Raw genomic sequence first — 23,823 nt, 5'->3', positions numbered from 1 at the left:
TGTCCATGTTACAGGCTGTTATATGTATCCATGTTACAGGCTGTTATATGTATCCATGTTACAGGCTGTTAAATGTATCCATGTTACAGTCTGTTATATGTGTCCATGTTACAGGCTGTTATATTGGTCCATGTTACAGGCTGTTATATTGGTCCATGTTACAGGCTGTTATATTGGTCTATGTTACAGGCTGTTATATTGGTCCATGTTACAGGCTGTTATATTGGTCCATGTTACAGGCTGTTATATTGGTCCATGTTACAGGCTGTTATATTGGTCTATGTTACAGGCTGTTATATTGGTCTATGTTACAGGCTGTTATATTGGTCCATGTTACAGGCTGTTATATTGGTCCATGTTACAGGCTGTTATATTGGTCTATGTTACAGGCTGTTATATTGGTCTATGTTACAGGCTGTTATATTGGTCCATGTTACAGGCTGTTATATTGGTCTATGTTACAGGCTCTAGAACAGTTAAAGTATTGATCTGGTTGGTCGTGAGGATCAGATTCATATCTACTTTCATCACTTTCATTCAGTTTCTGTGTGTGTTACCTTGGCTTCCTGCTCGTTGAAGGTGTTTGTACTTAACATCTGAGCCACAGTTTCAAACGCAGCCGTCAGAGGAAGCATGAACTGTTCAAACTGGTCCTCATCTTCTCCTAGAGAGAGAGAGAGAGAGAGAGAGAGAGAGAGAGAGAGAGATTTATAAATGATAAAGTAATCATTATTCCTTCTGTTTTCCTCTCAATATTACTTTGGATCAATTCATTCAATTTTGGAAGTAAAAGTTTAAACATTTCTTTATTGGAGATGTCTCTGCGTCTGTGTGCAGTACCTAAGTCCACCATGAGCAGGCGCCCCAGAGCCGTGTAGAAGGTGGTCCGACATCTCATGTCGCTTAGATTCGACTGGTTGTTGATGCCGAGGAAGGAGAAGTGTTCGCTCTGAGGTCATCAAACACACGGAACATTAGATATGATGTCATAGAAGAAGTGATGAGGTCATCAAACACACAGAACATTAGATATGATGTCATAGAAGAGGTGATGAGGTCATCAAACACACGGAACATTAGATATGATGTCATAGAAGAAGTGATGAGGTCATCAAACACACGGAACATTAGATATGATGTCATAGAAGAGGTGATGAGGTCATCAAACACACGGAACATTAGATATGATGTCATAGAAGAAGTGATGAGGTCATCAAACACACAGAACATTAGATATGATGTCATAGAAGAGGTGATGAGGTCATCAAACACACGGAACATTAGATATGATGTCATAGAAGAAGTGATGAGGTCATCAAACACACGGAACATTAGATATGATGTCATAGAAGAGGTGATGAGGTCATCAAACACACGGAACATTAGATATGATGTCATAGAAGAGGTGATGAGGTCATCAAACACACGGAACATTAGATATGATGTTATAGGAGTATTGATGAGGTCATCAAACACACGGAACATTAGATATGATGTCATAGAAGAGGTGATGAGGTCATCAAACACACGGAACATTAGATATGATGTCATAGAAGAAGTGATGAGGTCATCAAACACACGGAACATTAGATATGATGTCATAGAAGAAGTGATGAGGTCATAAACTCACAGTGTGGTTGTTCAACATGAACTGGACAGCGCTTAGCTTCACCAGCTTCCTCACGCTGCTGTACGTACAAACAGGAAGTCAAGAAGGAAACGGACAGGAAGTCGGGACAGGACATTTTATACTTCATACACATTCACTCTTGAAGAAGGTGGAGAAACACCATTAGTTCATGAAAACAATCAATAATCATTAATGGGGTATTTCTTCACGCTTTCAAATCTAAAGTGAACTTTTAAAAACGTTGAGTGTGCGTGATATTGATGAGTGTACAATCAATAATATGAAGGATATCCTAAAGAGAGGTCATTCAGTAGTTGGAGTGTCTTGGAGGTGATCGGTTCACACTGGCCCCAGTACTTCAGGTTGGTGATGCTGAAAGACAGTTTTACATCACATGAGACTTCCTGTTTGTTTAAAGGTTCTCATGAGAGCGACAAAACTACAATAAACAACCATTACTCACATTTTCCCGATAAAGACACTGAGGACCATCGTCTCATCATTCAACCCCAGAACTTCTGATAGTCGTCGATAAAGCTGCAAACACACACACACACACACACACACACACACACACACAGTGAAGAATATTTGAGTTAGTGCTTGTTGCGAATAAAAAGCCACAAAATTATCACATCTGTAAACGTGTAAACAAAAATGAAACCTAATCCAGTCGCCTACCGGAATGACAGATGTCTGTTCTCCATAACCTTCACTCAGAAATGTATAATACTTTGTGTTGTTTACATTTGTTTCTAGTGAGATATTAATAACTCTATATTGTGACTTTGTAGAAGAACCGAGTATCGATAAGCGTGGCTCCCCGTTATTTAACTTGTAAATGAAGGTCACAGAAGTGGGGGTTCATCGGACAGGAAGTGGGGCCCAAAGGTTCCGGTGTCATGTTCACTGTAAGCTTCTCTCAGGACCTGGAGCTTCCCATCACCTCACTTTGTGGTTCTATGTTCTGTTTTGTGTTTTGAACAACCTGAATCTTCTGAAAAGGTCAAGGTTTATGTTTGGGACACGAGAGAAGCTGTGGTCGACACTGAAGACCAGCGGCTGTGACACTAAAATCCTGCTATAATCCCACTTAAGTCCTGCCAAAGACCCACTAAAGACCCGCCACAAACCCACTAAAGATCTGCTATAGACATGCCACAAACCCACTAAAGATCTGCTATAGACCCGCCACAAACCCACTAAAGATCTGCTATAGACCCGCCACAAACCCACTAAAGATCTGCTATAGACATGCCACAAACCCACTAAAGATCTGCTATAGACCCGCCACAAACCCACTAAAGATCTGCTATAGACCCGCCACAAACCCACTAAAGATCTGCTATAGACCCACTAAAGACCCGCCACAAACCCACTAAAGATCTGCTATAGACCCGCCACAAACCCACTAAAGATCTGCTATAGACCTGCCACAAACCCACTAAAGATCTGCTATAGACCTGCCACAAACCCACTAAAGATCTGCTATAGACCCGCCACAAACCCACTAAAGATCTGCTATAGACCCGCCACAAACCCACTAAAGATCTGCTATAGACATGCCACAAACCCACTAAAGATCTGCTATAGACATGCCACAAACCCACTAAAGATCTGCTATAGACATGCCACAAACCCACTAAAGATCTGCTATAGACATGCCACAAACCCACTAAAGATCTGCTATAGACCCGCCACAAACCCACTAAAGATCTGCTATAGACCCGCCACAAACCCACTAAAGATCTGCTATAGACCCACTAAAGACCCGCCACAAACCCACTAAAGATCTGCTATAGACCTGCCACAAACCCACTAAAGATCTGCTATAGACCTGCCACAAACCCACTAAAGATCTGCTATAGACATGCCACAAACCCACTAAAGATCTGCTATAGACCTGCCACAAACCCACTAAAGATCTGCTATAGACCCGCCACAAACCCACTAAAGATCTGCTATAGACATGCCACAAACCCACTAAAGATCTGCTATAGACATGCCACAAACCCACTAAAGATCTGCTATAGACCCGCCACAAACCCACTAAAGATCTGCTATAGACCCGCCACAAACCCACTAAAGATCTGCTATAGACCCACTAAAGACCCGCCACAAACCCACTAAAGATCTGCTATAGACCCGCCACAAACCCACTAAAGATCTGCTATAGACCCGCCACAAACCCACTAAAGATCTGCTATAGACCCACTAAAGACCCGCCATAGACACACTAATGATGTGCTTTAGACCCACCATAGACAGACCCACTAAAGACCCTGCCATAGACCCACTAATGACCTGCTTTAGACCTAGTATAGGACACACAAAAGACCTGACACAGACTCACTAAATACCTGCTTTAGAACCACTATAGACCTGCCACAGACCCGACATAGACCCACTAATGACCTGCTATAGGCCCGCCATATACCTGCCACAGACCCACTAAAAACCTGCTATAGACCTACTAAATACCTGCTATATACCCACTAATGACCTGCTATAGGCCCGCCATATACCTGCCACAGACCCACTAAAAACCTGCTATAGACCTACTAAAGACCTGCTATATACCCACTAATGACCTGCTAAAGGCCCGCCATATACCTGCCACAGACCCACTAAAAACCTGCTATAGACCTACTAAAGACCTGCTATATACCCACTGATGACCTGCTATAGACCTGCCATAGACCTGCCAGACTCACTAAAAACCTGCTATAACCCACTAAAGAACTGCTAAAGACCTGCTATATACCCACTGATGACCTGCTATAGACCTGCCATAGACCTGCCAGACTCACTAAAAACCTGCTATAACCCACTAAAGAACTGCTAAAGACCTGCTATATACCCACTATGACCTGCTATAGACCGCCATAGACCTGCTATATACCCACTATGACCTGCTATAGACCCGCCATAGACCTGCCAGACTCACTAAAAACCTGCTATAACCTACTAAAGAACTGCTAAAGACCTGCTATATACCCACTATGACCTGCTATATACCCACTAAATGACCTGCTTTAGACCTACTAATGACCTGCTTTAGACCCACCATAGACCCACTAAAGACCTGCCATAGACCCACTAAAGACTCACCATAGACCCACTAAAGACTCACCATAGACCCACTAAAGACCTGCCATAGACCCACCAGACTCACCATAGACCCACTAAAGACCTGCCATAGACCCACCAGACTCACCATAGGCCCACTAATGACCTGCCATTAACCCACCATAGACTCACTAAAGACTCACCATAGACCCACTAAGGACCTGCTTTAGACCCACCATAGGCCCACTAAAGACCTGCCATAGACCCACCAGACTCACCATAGGCCCACTAATGACCTGCCATAGACCCACCAGACTCACCATAGGCCCACTAATGACCTGCCATTAACCCACCATAGACTCACTAAAGACTCACCATAGACCCACTAAAGACCTGCCATAGACCCACCAGACTCACCATAGGCCCACTAATGACCTGCCATTAACCCACCATAGACTCACCATAGGCCCACTAATGACCTGCCATAGACTCACCATAGACCCACTAATGACCTGCCATTAACCCACCATAGACTCACTAAAGACTCACCATAGACCCACTAAGGACCTGCCATAGACTCACCATAGGCCCACTAATGACCTGCCATAGACTCACCATAGACCCACTAATGACCTGCCATTAACCCACCATAGACTCACTAAAGACTCACCATAGACCCACTAAGGACCTGCCATAGACTCACCATAGACCCACTAAGGACCTGCTTTAGACCCACCATAAGCCCACTAAAGACCTGCCATAGACCCACCAGACTCACCATAGGCCCACTAATGACCTGCCATTAACCCACCATAGACTCACTAAAGACTCACTATAGACCCACTAAAGACCTGCCATAGACCCACCATAGGCCCACTAATGACCTGCCATAGACTCACCATAGGCCCACTAATGACCTGCCATAGACTCACTAATGACCTGCCATAGACCCACCATAGACCCACTAATGACCTGCCATAGACTCACCATAGGCCCACTAATGACCTGCCATAGACTCACCATAGGCCCACTAATGACCTGCCATAGACTCACCATAGACCCACTAATGACCTGCCATAGACTCACTAATGACCTGCCATTAACCCACCATAGACTCACTAAAGACTCACCATAGACCCACTAATGACCTGCCATAGACTCACCATAGACCCACTAATGACCTGCCATAGACTCACCATAGGCCCACTAATGACCTGCCATTAACCCACCATAGACTCACTAAAGACTCACCATAGACCCACTAATGACCTGCTTTAGACCCACTAAAGACCCTGAGCCGGCAGCGGAGGAAGTTACGCTGCAGCGTGATCCCAGAGAGACGTGAGGATTCTCTTTACTGCGTTATTGAGGATTCTGTGTGTAAAAGGAGCTTCAGTTCAAGATCAGTCTTCTACTGCAGATCAGACAGCTACATGTTCACAAACACATCGTCTACTGAACCTTTATGAGACCAGCTAACACCAGACTGGACTGACTACGGGTCTACATGATGCCACTTATCTGGGATGATCACGTGTGCAGTTTCTGGCCCAAACAAAGAGAACAGACTCCGTCAGTCAGCATGAACCGCTGCACTTTGCACGACAATTGTGTCTCTAAAGAAACTGCTGCAGTCAGCGTGATGGACAAAAGACTAGCTCCCTGACCCCAACATGGCCCCCCGTTATCAGCAGGCAGAGCAGGGTTACTTGGAGGGTCGGGAAAAGCCAGGCGAGGGTTAACTCGTCCACACCTTCCTCTCTAACAGCAGCATCTGTAGCCGTGGTTACCTTTGAGGATTTCTGCACCTGGTCTCCGATGTAGATCTTCCTGAACTGCTCGAAGAAGCTGAGCATGGCCAGCTCCAGCCTCTCGTTGCCGGCCTGAGCGAGCCGAGAGTCGGTCAGATTCATCAGCTGGAGCACCCTGAGGTGCAAACAGGAACACGTGTGTTAGAAGGTTTTACATCACAGCATGCCAGAGCACATGCTGTCTTTAGATCCTGTTCTATCTGGAGTGCTGGAAAAGTGTCTCACAAGCTGCTTCATCAGCTTATTAATTATTTATAATCGGGTTCAGATTCCAGGAAGTCAAGACAACAGACTTGTTTATCCAGAAGTCATGTTCTGGGCCCCTTAAGGTCTCATTTGTGTGAAAAAGTACTTTTCTACGATGATTTTTGTGTTGCATAATATTGCGAACACATTTAAAATACTAAATGTGGAATTAAATAAGATCAATCACTGACCAGTAGACAACTTATTGTCAAAATCAACATGACCCTAACCCTTATATGGCCGTTACTTAAACATATTCAGCTTGGATCAAAACAGTGTTGAGATAAACTCAAGGCCCAACTTTTAGTATAAATCCCTAAAATAATCAGTTTACTATCAATAAGATAGCCAGTCCTCACAGGTGAGAACATGAACCTGGGGAATATTTAATAGATTAATCTGTCAACTAAAATAATGGTGTTTATGGCTAATGAGATGTCGCAGCATTTTACGTAGAAATGTTCAGCATTTTTCCAAACTAATTAGATAAACAGTTTTTCTTGTATTAGTTCTGTTATGTTCATAAGGTGTGTTCAGGGTTTCTCGTGGTCTTGGGTTCTTACCGACAGACTAACTCCCCATCCATGGCGTCCTGCTCGTCTGTACTCGCAAACGACACCCGTCCACCGATGACCGCTCCGATTATGTAAACCAGCCACGTCAACCGGCCTGTAGGGAGGGCAGCATTAGTCTCAAGTCTCATCAAGGCCTAAGAAGACCCACAACCCCAACCCAGGCCTGAGAAGACCCACAACCCAGACCCGAGAAGACCCACAACCCCCACCCAGGCCTGAGAAGACCCCAACCAAGCCCTGAGAAGAACCCAATCCAGGCCTGAGTAGACCCACAACCCCAACCCAGGTCTAAGAAGACCCTAACCCAGACCTGAGAAGAACCCAACCCTGAGAAGAACCCAACCCAGGCCTGAGAAGACCCACAACCCAGACCCGAGAAGACCCACAACCCCAACAATTAGAAATAGAAATATTTTACAAAAACAATCAAATAACAAACTTCTAATTTAAAGCTTTAATCTTTATCAGAAAATATTTTCCAAGTTTCTTCCTTTGTTTTTTCAAACCTCTGCAGCTCTTTACGTTTGAGACATTTGGGATGTAACATTCTATTCATCACAAGCTGAACAAAGTGATTGTGAATATCTATGATATATTGATAGGTTGTTTATTTCCTCTCACCGTGATAATAGTGACGTTATGCACAAACACCCTGGTCTCATGTGAGAAAGTAGCTGCAAGTAAACCTGGTTTGAACCCTTGACCTCTGTGTTGGTGTGCGAGCAGCTCCTACCCTCCTGCACAGTGATGTCTGCAGCGCTGGAGTTGGTGGACTGAAGGAGCTCCTGGTAGGTCTGAGCCGCCTGGTCGAACAGCTGGACCAGCAGAGCGCACGTTTTCTCATACTCGCACCGCCCGATGGTGGACAGCTGGTCCAACTGCTGCTGGACCAGCCCGGCGTCGTCCAGAGGGTCTTCTAACCCGTCTCTGAGGAGGCAACACGCGGAGTCAGTCTGAGACCCGAACCTCGGGGCTCAGGGACGTTCAGCGTTACATTCCACGTTGACCTGCTACCAGCTTCTATGCAACTTATGATCATCAGCAAACATCTGCAGGACTGTGAAGCCTGACTACACAAGCTGTCGGTCTTTGCTCCATAACGCGTGCTCAGAAACCTGAACTCCACTGATGGTTTGTACTGAAACCAGCAGGACATCACAGGAAGAGTTAGATCTTCAGGAATAGTTCATTCAGAATATCAGCATTAAACAGCAAACAGGAAGCTACAGCTAGTTAGCTTAGCATAAAGACCTCAGAGTCTTCACTAAACTTCGCTAAGTAAAACATCGCGTAGTGGTTTTATGTAGGAGACTCCAGGTCAGCAATACGGACCAGTAAAGTATAGATGTAGTTCCGTCTTTGCTTTACAGTGTTTATGTTCATGTAAAAGTACACAAATGGACGAGTTCATGGGGGGAAAAACTAATTTACCACCATACTGACCAACAACTAAATAATTTCCCCAGGTCTGGAAGGGGCCACGTGTTCCTCCTTCAGAACAACCAGCAGATCTCACCTGAGGATAACGTGGACCGACTCCAGCCGGGACGTGATGTAGGCCTTGGTGACCTCCGGAGTGTAGGTCTCCAGCAGGTGAGGCTCGGTGGCTTTAACGTAAGGGACCGACGCTGCCAGGCGCTGCCACAGACTCAGCAGATAGTGAACGCTGTTGGGGGCGAACTCCCAGTGCTGGTGGAGGAGGAGGAGGAGGATGGGGGGGGGGGGTCATTTATTAACCCAAACAGATGGAGATCTATCTGACATGTGATAGTGTGTCAACGGTTGTTTGAAGATGATTGTGATGTGTTCTCATCTGTAAATGTGAACATGGACTTGGTCTTCACCACTGGAACAACCTACTCAACTTCTGTGTCTGTCAAGTCTTTTTCTGAGAGAACTCTTCTTGAAAGTTGCTGCAAACATCATAGTTTTTAAGCGAGCTACCAGATCTTCATTGTATTCTGTCTGACCTTTAACCTCTCAGTTTTAATCTTCTGCTTCCATAAAGGCCTAGATGGAGGGGAAACCCACCTGCAGACTGGTGACGGTGAAGTTGGCTATGAGGCGGATAACTTCAGGGTAGTTTTCTACTTTCACCAGTTCCCCCAGCTGGTAGTTACTCTTCAGCCTCGCCAGCAGGCGGCAGAACTCGTGGTAGTTATTGGGATCTGGCAAACACTGAAACACAAACGTTCACCGCGTCAGACATCTGGCTGGGTTCAGAACACACAGACGAGCACCGTGAACGTGGGCCACACCTGTGGGTTTGCCAGAATCCTCTTCACGCCGTCCACCAAGTGAGAGAGGAACTTTGCTCGCTCTGCGTTGTTGAAGAGAGACCGCCTGACCGAGGCTATCTGAACTAGACATGACAACACCTGCACACACACACACACGCCTCATGTCTCATGTCTGCTGGATGCAGCGTATTCATGTGGAGATCACTTACCAACGGGGAAAGGGACGGAGGGATGGAATGATATAAATTGAAAAAGAGCTGCAGAGTGGAGGAATCTAGAAACGCTGCGGGACGGAAAGAAAAACAGAAGAAGTCAGTACCACCGTCATGGAGACACAAAGTTCAGGTTCTTCCCATCAGGAGGATCCAGAGGAAAAAGGATGTGCTTTCTAGTCAGTAACTGTGAGCCGGCTACCTGATCTCCATGACGTGGGGATCTGGACGGTGCAGAGGTCGTCCGACGACTCGTCGGTGGAAGTTCCTATGAAGTCGTAGTTGAGGCAGTTGTAGCTGAGCTTGAGCAGCTGCATCAGCAGACCGTGCTGCGACTCATCGTTCAGGTTCAGGTTCTTCCCCGACGCCTGAAAACAAAGAGCACTCGCTCAGTTCAGTTTAGATCAATGCTGATGCTTTTAAATCTGATCCGTTGCTTAACAAGAAAAGGTCTGCCGAATCATATTCAAAGTGTTTTTGTCAGCTGTTCTCTGCGTGATGAAATATAATAATACAGACAAACCTGTTTGAGGAGGTTGCAGGAAAGAGTGAAGATGTCGAAAAGAGACGAATCTCTGAATGAAGACGCGATCTTCCTGTGTTTGGTCAGAGGGTGCGTTGTGTCGGCCTGAAGACAGACAGGTTAAGATTTTACACACAAACAGGTTAACATGTTACAGAGAGAGACACACAGAAAGAAGGAGGAAGTGAGGACGACCTACCTGATTGATCTCATTGGTCAGCTGGGACAGAATGGTGACCCCGATGATGCAATGTTCAACGCTGTCCTGTGAACACATCAGCTCCACATCAGCGACACACACACACACACACACACACACACACTCAGTCTCTCTCACACACAAGCTGTGGCTAGACACTGAGACAGCCATTGTAAGCCCCCCCCCCCACACACAAACACACACACACACCTGAAGGAAGCGAGTGACGTCCGCGATGACGTTCCTGAAGACGTAGTCGTCTTTCTGGCAGTCGAACCAGCCCAGCTTGGTGATCCTTGCATACAGCTGGATCAGAGCCTGCGTCACAAAGGCTGCTAACTTTGGCCGCGTAGCCAGATAATTCAGAACATAGTTCCCTGAATGTCACACACAACAACAGCTTGGTGAGAGAGGAACAACACACCTGAAAGACTAGAGGAACATTTGAACAGACGCTGGTCATTAGGAACCGTTAAAGAGAAGATGAACTCACGGATGTCGATGCGTTGCTCGAGTGGTAGAGGGTTGCTGGTTCGAGACACCAGTTTAGACAAACAAGTGGCTGCGAGCAGCTGAGAATATGATGACTGCGACGAGAAAATAGAAAATACAAACATTAGGTTATTCATTCTTCATCAGAATGTTAAACGAGTTAATAAAACGGATGAGATGAACCCTGTTTGTCTCCAACAGAACTTCCTGTAGGTTGCTAACATTCATAGTTCACTGTTGTTTACTAACATTCACTGATGTTTACTAACATTCACTAGAGTAAACTGTTTACTTAAGTTCACTGATGTTCAGTAACGTTTACTGTTCACTGATGTTTACTAACATTCACTAGAGTAAACTGTTTACTTAAGTTCACTGATGTTCAGTAACGTTTAGTAATGTTTACTGTTGTTTACTAACATTCACTAGAGTAAACTGTTTACTTAAGTTCACTGATGTTCAGTAACGTTTACTGTTCACTGATGTTTACTAACATTCACTAGAGTAAACTGTTTACTTAAGTTCACTGATGTTCAGTAACGTTTACTGTTCACTGATGTTTACTAACATTCACTAGAGTAAACTGTTTACTTAAGTTCACTGATGTTCAGTAACGTTTACTGTTCACTGATGTTTACTAACATTCACTGATGTTTACTAACATTCACTAGAGTAAACTGTTTACTTAAGTTCACTAATGTTCAGTAACGTTTACTGTTCACTGATGTTTACTAACATTCACTGATGTTTACTAACATTCACTAGAGTAAACTGTTTACTTAAGTTCACTAATGTTCAGTAACGTGTACTAATGTTTACTGTTGTTTACTAACATTCACTAGAGTAAACTGTTTACTTAAGTTCACTAATGTTCAGTAACGTTTACTAATGTTTACTGTTGTTTACTAACATTCACTAGAGTGAACTGTTTACTTAAGTTCACTGATGTTCAGTAACGTTTACTGTTGTTTACTAACATTCACTAGAGTAAACTGTTTACTTAAGTTCACTAATGTTCAGAAACGTTTACTGTTCACTGATGTTTACTAACATTCACTGATGTTTACTAACATTCACTAGAGTAAACTGTTTACTTAAGTTCACTAATGTTCAGTAACGTTTACTGTTCACTGATGTTTACTAACATTCACTGATGTTTACTAACATTCACTAGAGTAAACTGTTTACTTAAGTTCACTAATGTTCAGAAACGTTTACTAATGTTTACTATTGTTTACTAACATTCACTAGAGTGAACTGTTTACTTAAGTTCACTGATGTTCAGTTACGTTTACTGTTCACTGATGTTTACTAACATTCACTAGAGTAAACTGTTTACTTAAGTTCACTAATGTTCAGTAACGTGTACTAATGTTTACTATTGTTTACTAACATTCACTAGAGTGAACTGTTTACTTAAGTTCACTGATGTTCAGTAACGTTTACTGTTGTTTACTAACATTCACTAGAGTTAACTGTTTACTTAAGTTCACTAATGTTCAGTAACGTGTACTAATGTTTACTATTGTTTACTAACATTCACTAGAGTGAACTGTTTACTTAAGTTCACTGATGTTCAGTAACGTTTACTGTTGTTTACTAACATTCACTAGAGTAAACTGTTTACTTAAGTTCACTGATGTTCAGTAACGTTTACTAATGTTTACTGTTGTTTACTAACATTCACTAGAGTGAACTGTTTACTTAAGTTCACTGATGTTCAGTAACGTTTACTAATGTTTACTGTTGTTTACTAAAATTCACTAGAGTTAACTGTTTACTTAAGTTCACTGATGTTCAGAAACGTTTACTAATGTTTACTAACATTCACTAGAGTTAACTGTTTACTTAAGTTCACTGATGTTCAGTAACGTTTACTGTTGTTTACTAACATTCACTAGAGTAAACTGTTTACTTAAGTTCACTAATGTTCAGTAACGTTTACTAATGTTTACTGTTGTTTACTAAAATTCACTAGAGTTAACTGTTTACTTAAGTTCACTGATGTTCAGTAACGTTTACTGTTCACTGATGTTTACTAACATTCACTGATCTTTACTAACATTCACTAGAGTGAACTGTTTACTTAAGTTCACTGATGTTCAGAAACGTTTACTAATGTTTACTGTTGTTTACTAACATTCACTAGAGTAAACTGTTTACTTAAGTTCACTGATGTTCAGTAACGTTTACTGTTCACTGATGTTTACTAACATTCACTGATCTTTACTAACATTCACTGATGTTTACTAACATTCACTAGAGTGAACTGTTTACTTAAGTTCACTGATGTTCAGTAACATTTACTAATGTTTACTGTTGTTTACTAACATTCACTAGAGTGAACTGTTTACTTAAGTTCACTGATGTTCAGTAACGTTTACTGTTGTTTACTAACATTCACTAGAGTAAACTGTTTACTTAAGTTCACTGATGTTCAGTAACGTTTACTAACATTCACTGATGTTTACTAACATTCACTAGAGTAAACTTTTTACTTAAGTTCACTAATGTTCAGTAACGTGTACTAATGTTTACTATTGTTTACTAACATTCACTAGAGTGAACTGTTTACTTAAGTTCACTGATGTTCAGTAACGTTTACTGTTGTTTACTAACATTCACTAGAGTAAACTGTTTACTTAAGTTCACTAATGTTCAGTAACGTGTACTAATGTTTGCTATTGTTTACTAACATTCACTAGAGTGAACTGTTTACTTAAGTTCACTAATGTTCAGTAACGTGTACTAATGTTTGCTATTGTTTACTAACATTCACTAGAGTGAACTGTTTACTTAAGTTCACTGATGTTTAGTAACGTTTACTGTTGTTTACTAACATTCACTAGAGTAAACTGTTTACTTAAGTTCACTGATGTTCAGTAACGTTTACTAATGTTTACTGTTGTTTACTAACATTCACTAGAGTTAACTGTTTACTTAAGTTCACTAATGTTCAGTAACATTTACTGTTCACTGATGTTTACTAACATTCACTGATGTTTACTAACATTCACTAGAGTGAACTGTTTACTTAAGTTCACTGATGTTCAGTAACGTTTACTAATGTTTACTTAAGTTCACCAACGTTTACTGACGTTCGCTTAAGTTCACTAAAGTTCACTAACTTTCACTAACATTTACTAATGTGTACTTATGTTCACTAACGTTTACTAACATTTACTAGCATTAACTGTTTACAAATGTTTACTTAAGTTCACTAATGTTCAGTAATGTTTACTTAAGTTCACCAACGTTTACTGACGTTCTCTTAAGTTCACTAACTTTCACTAACGTTTACTAACATTTACTAGCATTAACTGTTTACAATGTTTACTTAAGTTCACTAACGTTTACTAATGTGTACTTATGTTCACTAATGTTTACTAACATTGACTAGCATCAACTGTTTACAAATGTGTACTTAAGTTCACTAACGTCTACTAATGTTTACTAATGTGTACTTAAGTTCACTGTTCACTAACATTCACAGTGTACTAAAGTTCACTAACGTTCACTAATGTTAACCAACGTTCACTAACATTCACCCAACTAACGTTCACTGTTTACATATTGTTAGAATCATTCACTGATGTTTACTAACGTTGACTAACTTTCACTAGTGTCAACTGTTTACGAACATTCACTAATGGTCACGGTTTACTAACGTTCACTAATGTTTACCACATATGTTTACGTTATGTAATTATGTATTTGTCTGATAATAGTTTTCTTTGAAAGTTCTGAATGTGTATTTGTACTTCAACAGAAGCAGTGAGTACTTCCTTCTGTCACTAGAGAGTACTCACACTGCCTCTCTCCAGCAGCAGCTGACACTTGCTGAGACAGTCGGGGCTGTTGGTGAACTCCACCAGAGCTTTCTCTGCCTGGTGTCGGACGGCGGTGTCGGTGGTCTCATACAGCTGCTTACACAGGATCTCCAGCTGGGCGAGGCCCTGGAGTACACACAGGAGAGAAAGTACACAGGTATGAACCCCAACGACATTGTGCTGACCGGTGGAGCCCCTAGCCCGTTAGAGCCAATAGCCCGGTAGAGCCCATAACCCGTTAGAGCCCTGGAGACGTTTTCAGCCCATTGGTAAAAACCCGAATCTGAAATGTTTGGAGCATTAGATTCATGTCGGCGCAGACAATAACGTAACGTAACACACGCACTATTGTTGACTGTTGTTAATCCTTTATGAAGCAGACATAAGTTACAGCCCTGAACTGATCTGCATCCACATGAACCTGCCTGCTTGCTTGCTTTTTTGAAGGATCATTCATAATTAATATTTGAGCAGATAGAGACCTTTACTCCTCAAACATTTAATGACATCCAGCTCAGTTCACAAGGCGGAGAGGAAAAGTGCAGAGTCATGCAGAGTCACAGTGAGATCACTGATGCATTCAAAATGGTGGAGAGGCCAGGTTCAAGAACAAGATTAGAGGAGAAGGGGGGCAGTGGAGGTCTGGATTTGGAGGGTAGGTGTCTAAGATGTTCTGTATGCATGACATATATTGGTTTCTTCCCTTTTTTCCCCGTGAAAGGTTATTTCTTGGAGAGTTTTTCCCGATACAATGTGAGGTCAAAGGTCAGGGATGTCGTATGTGTACAGATTGTAAAGCCCTCTGAGGCAAATTTGTGATTTGATACAAAATAAACTGAATTGAAGTAAGAGACGAGACAGTGGGGTTTAAACATCTTCACAGGAAGTAAGAGACGAGACAGTGGGGTTTAAACGTCTTCACGGGAAGTAAGAGACGAGACAGTGGGGTTCAAACGTCTTCACGGGAAGTAAGAGACGAGACAGTGGGGTTCAAACGTCTTCACGGGAAGTAAGAGACGAGACAGTGGGGTTTAAACGTCTTCACGGGAAGTAAGAGACGAGACAGTGGGGTTCAAACGTCTTCACGGGAAGTAAGAGACGAGACAGTGGGGTTTAAACGTCTTCACGGGAAGTAAGAGACGAGACAGTGGGGTTCAAACGTCTTCACGGGAAGTAAGAGACGAGACAGTGGGGTTCAAACGTCTTCACGGGAAGTAAGAGACGAGACAGTGGGGTTTAAACGTCTTCACGGGAAGTAAGAGACGAGACAGTGGGGTTCAAACGTCTTCACGGGAAGTAAGAGACGAGACAGTGGGGTTTAAACGTCTTCACGGGAAGTAAGAGACGAGACAGTGGGATTTAAACGTCTTCACGGGAAGTAAGAGACGAGACAGTGGGGTTTAAACGTCTTCACGGGAAGTAAGAGACGAGACAGTGGGGTTTAAACGTCTTCACGGGAAGTAAGAGACGAGACAGTGGGGTTTAAACGTCTTCACGGGAAGTAAGAGACGAGACAGTGGGGTTCAAACGTCTTCACGGGAAGTAAGAGACGAGACAGTGGGGTTTAAACGTCTTCACGGGAAGTAAGAGACGAGACAGTGGGGTTTAAACGTCTTCACGGGAAGTAAGAGACGAGACAGTGGGGTTCAAACGTCTTCACGGGAAGTAAGAGACGAGACAGTGGGGTTTAAACGTCTTCACGGGAAGTAAGAGACGAGACAGTGGGGTTTAAACGTCTTCACGGGAAGTAAGAGACGAGACAGTGGGGTTTACACGTCTTCACAGGAAGTAAGAGACGAGACAGTGGGGTTTAAACGTCTTCACACTGGACACGTTGGACCAACACACTCGTCTTCATGATCATCATCATCGTCATCGTGCTGGCCCCATGGTTTGGGATTCGTCCGCTCACGTTAGCTCACCTCTAAGAACAAAGAATCCACTAAATATTTCATTTTCTTCACTGCTGATCATTAAATTATTAAATCCACAAAGAAAAGCAGAACATTCTCACACAAACATCAACATGATCTCTTCAATCATATGAAGAACAACCAACATACTGCCAACCCAACGTCAGCTGACCGATTCCTTCTACCGTCTCATTTTAAATCAAACCGACCTCTAGTTGTATCTGGACCGCATGCAGCTGAACATCTACTCTTCTAATGGCTGCGTTCACAAACTTTCCTGCTGTGTTCATCCAGCTTCCTGCTGCGTTCATGCAGCTTCCTGCTGCGTTCATGCACTTTCCTGTTGCGTTCATGCACTTTCCTGCTGCGTTCATGCACTTTCCTGCTGCGTTCATGCACTTTCCTGCTGCGTTCATGCAGCTTCCTGCTGCGTTCATGCACTTTCCTGCTGCGTTCATGCACTTTCCTGCTGCGTTCATGCAGCTTCCTGCTGCAATCATGCACTTTCCTTCTGCGTTCATGCACTTTCCTGCTGCGTTCATGCAGCTTCCTGCTGCGTTCATGCACTTTCCTGCTGCGTTCATGCAGCAATCATGCACTTTCCTGCTGCGTTCATGCAGCTTCCTGCTGCGTTCATGCACTTTCCAGCTGTGTTCATCCAGCTTCCTGCTGCGTTCATGCACTTTCCTGTTGCGTTCATGCAGCTTCCTGCTGCGATCTATGCTATGTATACACGTTATGTATCTATATGTTATATATCTATACATATTAAATATCTACCTTATATAGCTGTTATATATCTATACATGTTATATATACACGTTATGTATCTATATGTTATGTATATATACACACGTTATATATCTATGTTATATATCTATACATGTTATATATCTATACATGTTATGTATCTATACATGTTATATATACATTATGTATCTATGATGTATAGATATATATATGTTATATATCCATGTTATATCTATATGTTATGTATCTATACATGTTATATATACACGTTATGTATCTATATGTTATATATCTATATATGTTATATATCTATGTTATATATACACACACATACACGTTATGTATCTATATGTTATATATCTATGTTATATATACACACACACACACGTTATGTATCTATATGTTATATATCTATGTTATATATACACACACACACACACGTTATGTATCTATATGTTATATATCTATGTTATATATATACACACACACACACACACACACACACACACACACGTTATGTTAGGGTTGCAAAGGGGCGGAAAGTTTCCGGTAAATTTCCGGAAAGTTTCCACAGGAATTTTGTCTCGGGAATTTTGAAAAAAAAAAAAGTGTATTTGCAAAAGTATATAACAGGGAACTTAAATGTAGTTGAGAACAAGACTATGCACGCCAAGCTCAGCTGGACCCTGAATGCAGCTGGTTAGGAACATTGTCTACCAGAAACATAAACGTTTTTGAACGTCTTTGTCATCAGTGTCTGAACGTTTCAGCCCTATGCCTGGCAAGTGTGAGAGCGCCGAGTGGCGTAGAGGCCAAGAGCGGTATTGCAGACAGATAGAGATTTCAATTATAGCTCTCAACATATTGAAAGAAATAACTGAAGTAGTTCACTTTTTGGAGCTGTGAACTTAGTTCAACATTTTGAATTATGAACTAAGTATATTATATTAAAATATGTGAACTATGAACTGAACTAGTTCATGTAGAAAGTGAACTTTCCCAACACTGTTTGTCATTACCTAGCATATTGATTACTTGTTCATGTTCATTTTAATAAAGTTTATTTGTATACAGTAGACTAACTTTTTACAGCAGTGAGGAGGACGTTGATGAGGTCCAGGAAGAAAACATTTAGACCTGAAAGGATTCAGGGAAAAACACTAAAAAAAAAAAAAATTGGGTTGGGGGGTGGTGATCATAGGGAATACACCTTTTTTATTCAACGTTCATGTTTTTGTTGTTCGATGAAAGAATAAAGTTCTACTCACAAAATGTCAAAAACAATACAGTAATTACAGTTAAATTACCCCAACATTTCCAGTTTATTCCCGTTAATTCACGTGGAAAGTTTCCAACTTTGAATATTCCCAGAATTTTGCAACCCTGTGTTATGTATCTATGTTATATATACACATTATATATCTATACATGTTATATATTTATGTTATATATCCACGTTATATATCTATACATGTTATATATCCATGTTATATATCCACGTTATATATCTATACATGTTATATATCTATATATGTTGTATATAAGTTATGCATCTATGTTATATATCTATACATGTTATATATCTATGCTATATACACACACACGTTATATATCTATATGTTATATATCTATACATGTTATATATCCATGTTATATATCTATACATGTTATATATCTATATGTTATATATCTATGTTATATATCTATACATGTTATACATACACATGTTATATATATATATATATATGTATAATCCTCTAATTCAGATGTTTCAGTTAAATATTTGAGATTCAAAGATTTACAGCTGAAAAATCAATGTTTCATCCATTTAAAGTAAAGACTGGATGTTTCACTTCATTTCATTTGAACTATTCAGGTATTTAGGATGAAGCTGATCAATACATTTCAGTTGATTGGTTCATTGTTTCTGTCAACTGTTCACAGAGTTTCTCAGAGTCCAAACGGTTGTCTCTAAATGTTTAAGTGGTTTTAGAGACCATATCAAAAACAGTGGTATACACGCACACACACATACATTTATTAGGGCTGGGCACGTTAACGCGTTATTAACACAGCAATCCATTAACGCCAACAATAATTTCATCATGCGTTAATGGAATTTTTTTTGCATTGAGAGGGGCTCAATGCTGGGAGGGGCATAACACTGGGAGGGGCTTAATGCTGCTGTGCACATTGACCAAGAACATGGAGAAATGTACTTTTAAATGGACATTTTCATTTAAAATCTCTACCAGACGGCGTAGTTAATAAAAACAAAGCTATTTGTAACCACTCAAACTGGAGTTATCTTATCACCTGAGGACTATGCGCATGAAGTACTACGAGCATGAAGTACTACGCGCATGAAGTACTACGCGCATGAAGTACTACGCGCATGAAGTACTACGCGCATGAAGTACTACAGCATGAAGTACTACGCGCATGAAGTACTACGCGCATGAAGTACTACAGCATGAAGTACTACGCGCATGAAGTACTACGAGCATGAAGTACTACGAGCATGAAGTACTACGCGCATGAAGTACTACGAGCATGAAGTACTACGCGCATGAAGTACTACGAGCATGAAGTACTACGAGCATGAAGTACTACGAGCATGAAGTACTACGAGCATGAAGTACTACGAGCATGAAGTACGTCTTAAACAACCAATGGAGCGAAACTTCATCAGACTACTGCGGTGTACGGGAGAACTGTTATAAACCAACGCCGGAACAATGAACACATGAACAATGAACACATGAACACTGAACACAGGAACAATGAACACATGAACAATGAACACAGGAACAATGAACACAGGAACAATGAACACATGAACAATGAACACAGGAACAATGAACACAGGAACAATGAACACAGGAACAATGAACACAGGAACAATGAACACTGAACACATGAACAATGAACACGGGAACACATGAACACATGAACACATGAACAATGAACACAGGAACAATGAACACATGAACAATGAACACTGGAACACATAAACACTGGAACACATGAACACTGAACACATGAACAATGAACACATGAACACATGAACACTGAACACATGAACACTGAACACATGAACACTGAACACATGAACACATGAACACATGGACACTGAACACATGAACACATGAACACATGAACACTGAACACATGAACACTGAACAATGAACACTGGAACACATAAACACTGGAACACATGAACACTGAACACAGGAACAATGAACACATGAACACATGAACACATGAACACTGAACACAGGAACAATGAACACATGAACACATGAACACTGAACACATGAACACATGAACACTGAACACATGAACACTGAACAATGAACACAGGAACACATGAACACATGAACACTGAACACATGAACACTGAACAATGAACACAGGAACACTGAACAATGAACACAGGAACACATGAACACATGAACACTGAACACATGAACACTGAACAATGAACACAGGAACACTGAACAATGAACACAGGAACACATGAACACATGCCTCGGCCACGTGGAGAGCAGTGGTCTGCAGGCTGATTCCTGCAGTGGAAGATGTCGGTCTGAGGAACACAACGAAAGACGGCGCGTATGAGCCTCAAGACGCTCCGTCCATTTGTATGAAACGGAGCGGACTACAAAGATGGCGGCGGGGTCAGTGTAACTGCTTTATGTTTTCAGAGGCTTTACAGACTAAAAGTCCCCTGGACAGTAAATTACAGCTGTGTTTTTTTTTATTTTTATATTGCCTGTTATAATGTTCTGATAACATTACTTTAAAATAAAAGCGTGCAATACACTAGTTTTTAATTCATTCTTGAATGTTGCGCATAATGCGATTAAATCGCAGTTAATCACAGAAAAACATGCGATTAATCGATTACATTTTTTTTCATCTTTTGCCCAGCACATATATATATATATATATATATATATATATATATATATATATATATATATGTGTATAATTTAAAACAATAAAAAGGGGGATGAAGAGTGTGACCTTATTGAAGAACATCTTTTACAATCAGATCACGATTCTTTCATGGAGCTCATGTGACAAACCAACATGATGAAGCTGGTCTAGGATCAAATCCAGAACCAGAGAGTCCATCACCAAACATCTGCTGGGTCTCAGGACCGGATCAATACAACCAAACATCTGCTGGGTCTCAGGACCGGATCAATACAACCAAACATCTGCTGGGTCTCAGGACCGGATCAATACAACCAAACATCTGCTGGGTCTCAGGACCGCATCAATACCACCAAACATCTGCTGGGTCTCAGGACCGGATCAATACCACCAAACATCTGCTGGGTCTCAGGACCGCATCAATACCACCAAACATCTGCTGGGTCTCAGGACCGCATCAATACCACCAAACATCTGCTGGGTCTCAGGACCGCATCAATACCACCAAACATCTGCTGGGTCTCAGGACCGCATCAATACCACCAAACATCTGCTGGGTCTCAGGACCGCATCAATACCACCAAACATCTGCTGGGTCTCAGGACCGCATCAATACCACCAAACATCTGCTGGGTCTCAGGACCGGATCAATACCACCAAACATCTGCTGGGTCTCAGGACCGCATCAATACCACCAAACATCTGCTGGGTCTCAGGACCGCATCAATACCACCAAACATCTGCTGGGTCTCAGGACCGCATCAATACCACCAAACATCTGCTTCAAAAACAGTAGAATAAAGTATCTACTAGTCTTAATCATCTCAGGAACAACAACAACAACAACAACAACAAGGTGCATGAAGTTAGCTTCAAACAAACGTTATGGAGGACAAACCTGTGGAAGAAAGGAAGCAGGATGGATCCTCATCCCATGTCTCCTTATCTTCTCCCTCCCCTCCTGTCTCCTCCTTCCTCTCCCGTCTCATCGTCTCCCTCCTCTCATGTCTCCTCCTCATCTCCTCTGCGGTCCTGTCTCCTCCTCTCCTCCATGTGTTCAGCAGCAGTTAGCATGCTAGCTAACCCATCTTACCCATAAACACCATAAACAACGTAAACAGCGCGTGTTCCTCAAGCCCCGTGTCCTCGCGCCTCCCGCCCATTAACCACCAACCCTGCGCGAGGACACGAAGCTTCAACAAACGTTCAAACGGGCTCGAGCGGGAGCTAATAGGCTAGCTTAGCATAGCATAACAGAACAACAAACACACATTTAATCATTATAAACGTTTCGGCTCAAAGTTCTGAATAATGAGTTAACGCCTGTAGTTTATAACACCCGTAATAGTTCATAACACGCGTTATAACACACTGATTCCCACAGGCGCCAAACGAGCCGCTCGGTTATTGTTTACTGTTCATTGTTTACTTCACTCACCTGAAGCCCCCGCTCTCCCGGTGGGGCTTCAGGTTCACACGGAACCAACCGCGGTGTTACACCGGAGGCACCTCACCGCCTCCAGGAGAGTGTTCCTTCTCTGGAGCCCTGAGAGCACCAGCTAGCTCAGCTAGCAGAGAAGCTAACACCATGCTAACACTAAGCTAGCTCCTAGCTAGCCGATGACAGCGGGCCACCAGTCAACACAGGCGGACACGTCCTTTCTGCTCCCGCCGGCAGCACCACGCGGCCCCCTCCCGGTACTGAGCGACCTCACGCGGGCTCCGAACCCACAACAAGAGCTCCCGAATCTGCCTTCATTCTCGTCCTCGCGCACGCGGACACATTGTCGTTTACAAAAACATGAAACCACCGCTCACCTGCACATGATCCGCCATTTTTCTCCATTTCATGCACCTCTCACTCCCCCGCTTATGGTCTGCAGCCGCAACAGCGCCCCGTGAGACGGTAGCTCGCTGCTGCACCACCCGGTGTCTGGTGGACTGGGTGGATGTCAGCGGTCTGAAACATGTACAAAAATCATTCATGTAACATCTGGTCTAACGTGTTCCAGGACTCTGGTGAACCGTGTGGAGGTCTGGTGGAGTGGGTGGAGGTCTCTGGTGGACCGTGTGGAGGTCTGGTGGACTGCGTGTAGGTCTGGTAGACTGTATGGAGGTCTTGTGAAATAGGTGTAGGTCTGGTAGACTGTGTGTAGGTCTGGTGGACTGGGTCAAGCTCTGGTGGACTGTGTGTAGGTCTGGTAGACTGTGTGTAGGTCTGGTAGACTGTGTGTAGGTCTGGTGGACTGGGTCAAGCTCTGGTGGACTGTGTGTAGGTCTGGTAGACTGTGTGTAGGTCTGGTGGACTGTGTGTAGGTCTGGTGGACTGTGTGCAGGTCTGGTGGACTGCGTGTAGGTCTGGTAGACTGTATGGAGGTCTGGTGGACTGCG

General features: G+C 42.5%; 1 protein-coding gene across 3 annotated transcripts in view; it reads right to left on the bottom strand.

Moving 5' to 3' along the window:
* The window catches only part of xpo7 (exportin 7), a 35,287-nt gene extending 11,931 nt beyond the window's left edge, over nucleotides 1–23,356 (bottom strand). For 2 of the 3 annotated variants that reach the window (XM_034546469.1, XM_034546470.1), the window contains exons 1-19: nucleotides 23,251–23,356; nucleotides 14,807–14,953; nucleotides 10,999–11,092; nucleotides 10,716–10,882; nucleotides 10,506–10,571; nucleotides 10,307–10,411; nucleotides 9,986–10,151; nucleotides 9,781–9,854; nucleotides 9,590–9,709; nucleotides 9,363–9,509; nucleotides 8,848–9,020; nucleotides 8,065–8,258; nucleotides 7,320–7,425; nucleotides 6,490–6,625; nucleotides 2,094–2,167; nucleotides 1,922–2,002; nucleotides 1,631–1,694; nucleotides 841–949; nucleotides 558–664 (exon numbers count right to left, since the gene is read on the bottom strand). In XM_034546469.1, the coding sequence (XP_034402360.1) occupies nucleotides 558–664; nucleotides 841–949; nucleotides 1,631–1,694; nucleotides 1,922–2,002; nucleotides 2,094–2,167; nucleotides 6,490–6,625; nucleotides 7,320–7,425; nucleotides 8,065–8,258; nucleotides 8,848–9,020; nucleotides 9,363–9,509; nucleotides 9,590–9,709; nucleotides 9,781–9,854; nucleotides 9,986–10,151; nucleotides 10,307–10,411; nucleotides 10,506–10,571; nucleotides 10,716–10,882; nucleotides 10,999–11,092; nucleotides 14,807–14,953; nucleotides 23,251–23,283 (2,163 nt within the window). In that variant the 5' untranslated portion in view covers nucleotides 23,284–23,356. Of the gene's footprint in view, nucleotides 1–557; nucleotides 665–840; nucleotides 950–1,630; nucleotides 1,695–1,921; nucleotides 2,003–2,093; nucleotides 2,168–6,489; nucleotides 6,626–7,319; nucleotides 7,426–8,064; nucleotides 8,259–8,847; nucleotides 9,021–9,362; nucleotides 9,510–9,589; nucleotides 9,710–9,780; nucleotides 9,855–9,985; nucleotides 10,152–10,306; nucleotides 10,412–10,505; nucleotides 10,572–10,715; nucleotides 10,883–10,998; nucleotides 11,093–14,806; nucleotides 14,954–22,330; nucleotides 22,784–23,250 lie in introns of those variants that run through there. The other variant, XM_034546471.1, reaches the window with a different exon arrangement.
* Between the last annotated feature and the right edge of the window lie 467 nt (nucleotides 23,357–23,823).

Source organism: Cyclopterus lumpus, chromosome 12 (genome assembly GCF_009769545.1).
Source record: "Cyclopterus lumpus isolate fCycLum1 chromosome 12, fCycLum1.pri, whole genome shotgun sequence".
Classification (NCBI taxonomy): domain Eukaryota; kingdom Metazoa; phylum Chordata; class Actinopteri; order Perciformes; family Cyclopteridae; genus Cyclopterus; species Cyclopterus lumpus.
This window is presented reverse-complemented; position numbering and strand designations above follow the sequence as displayed.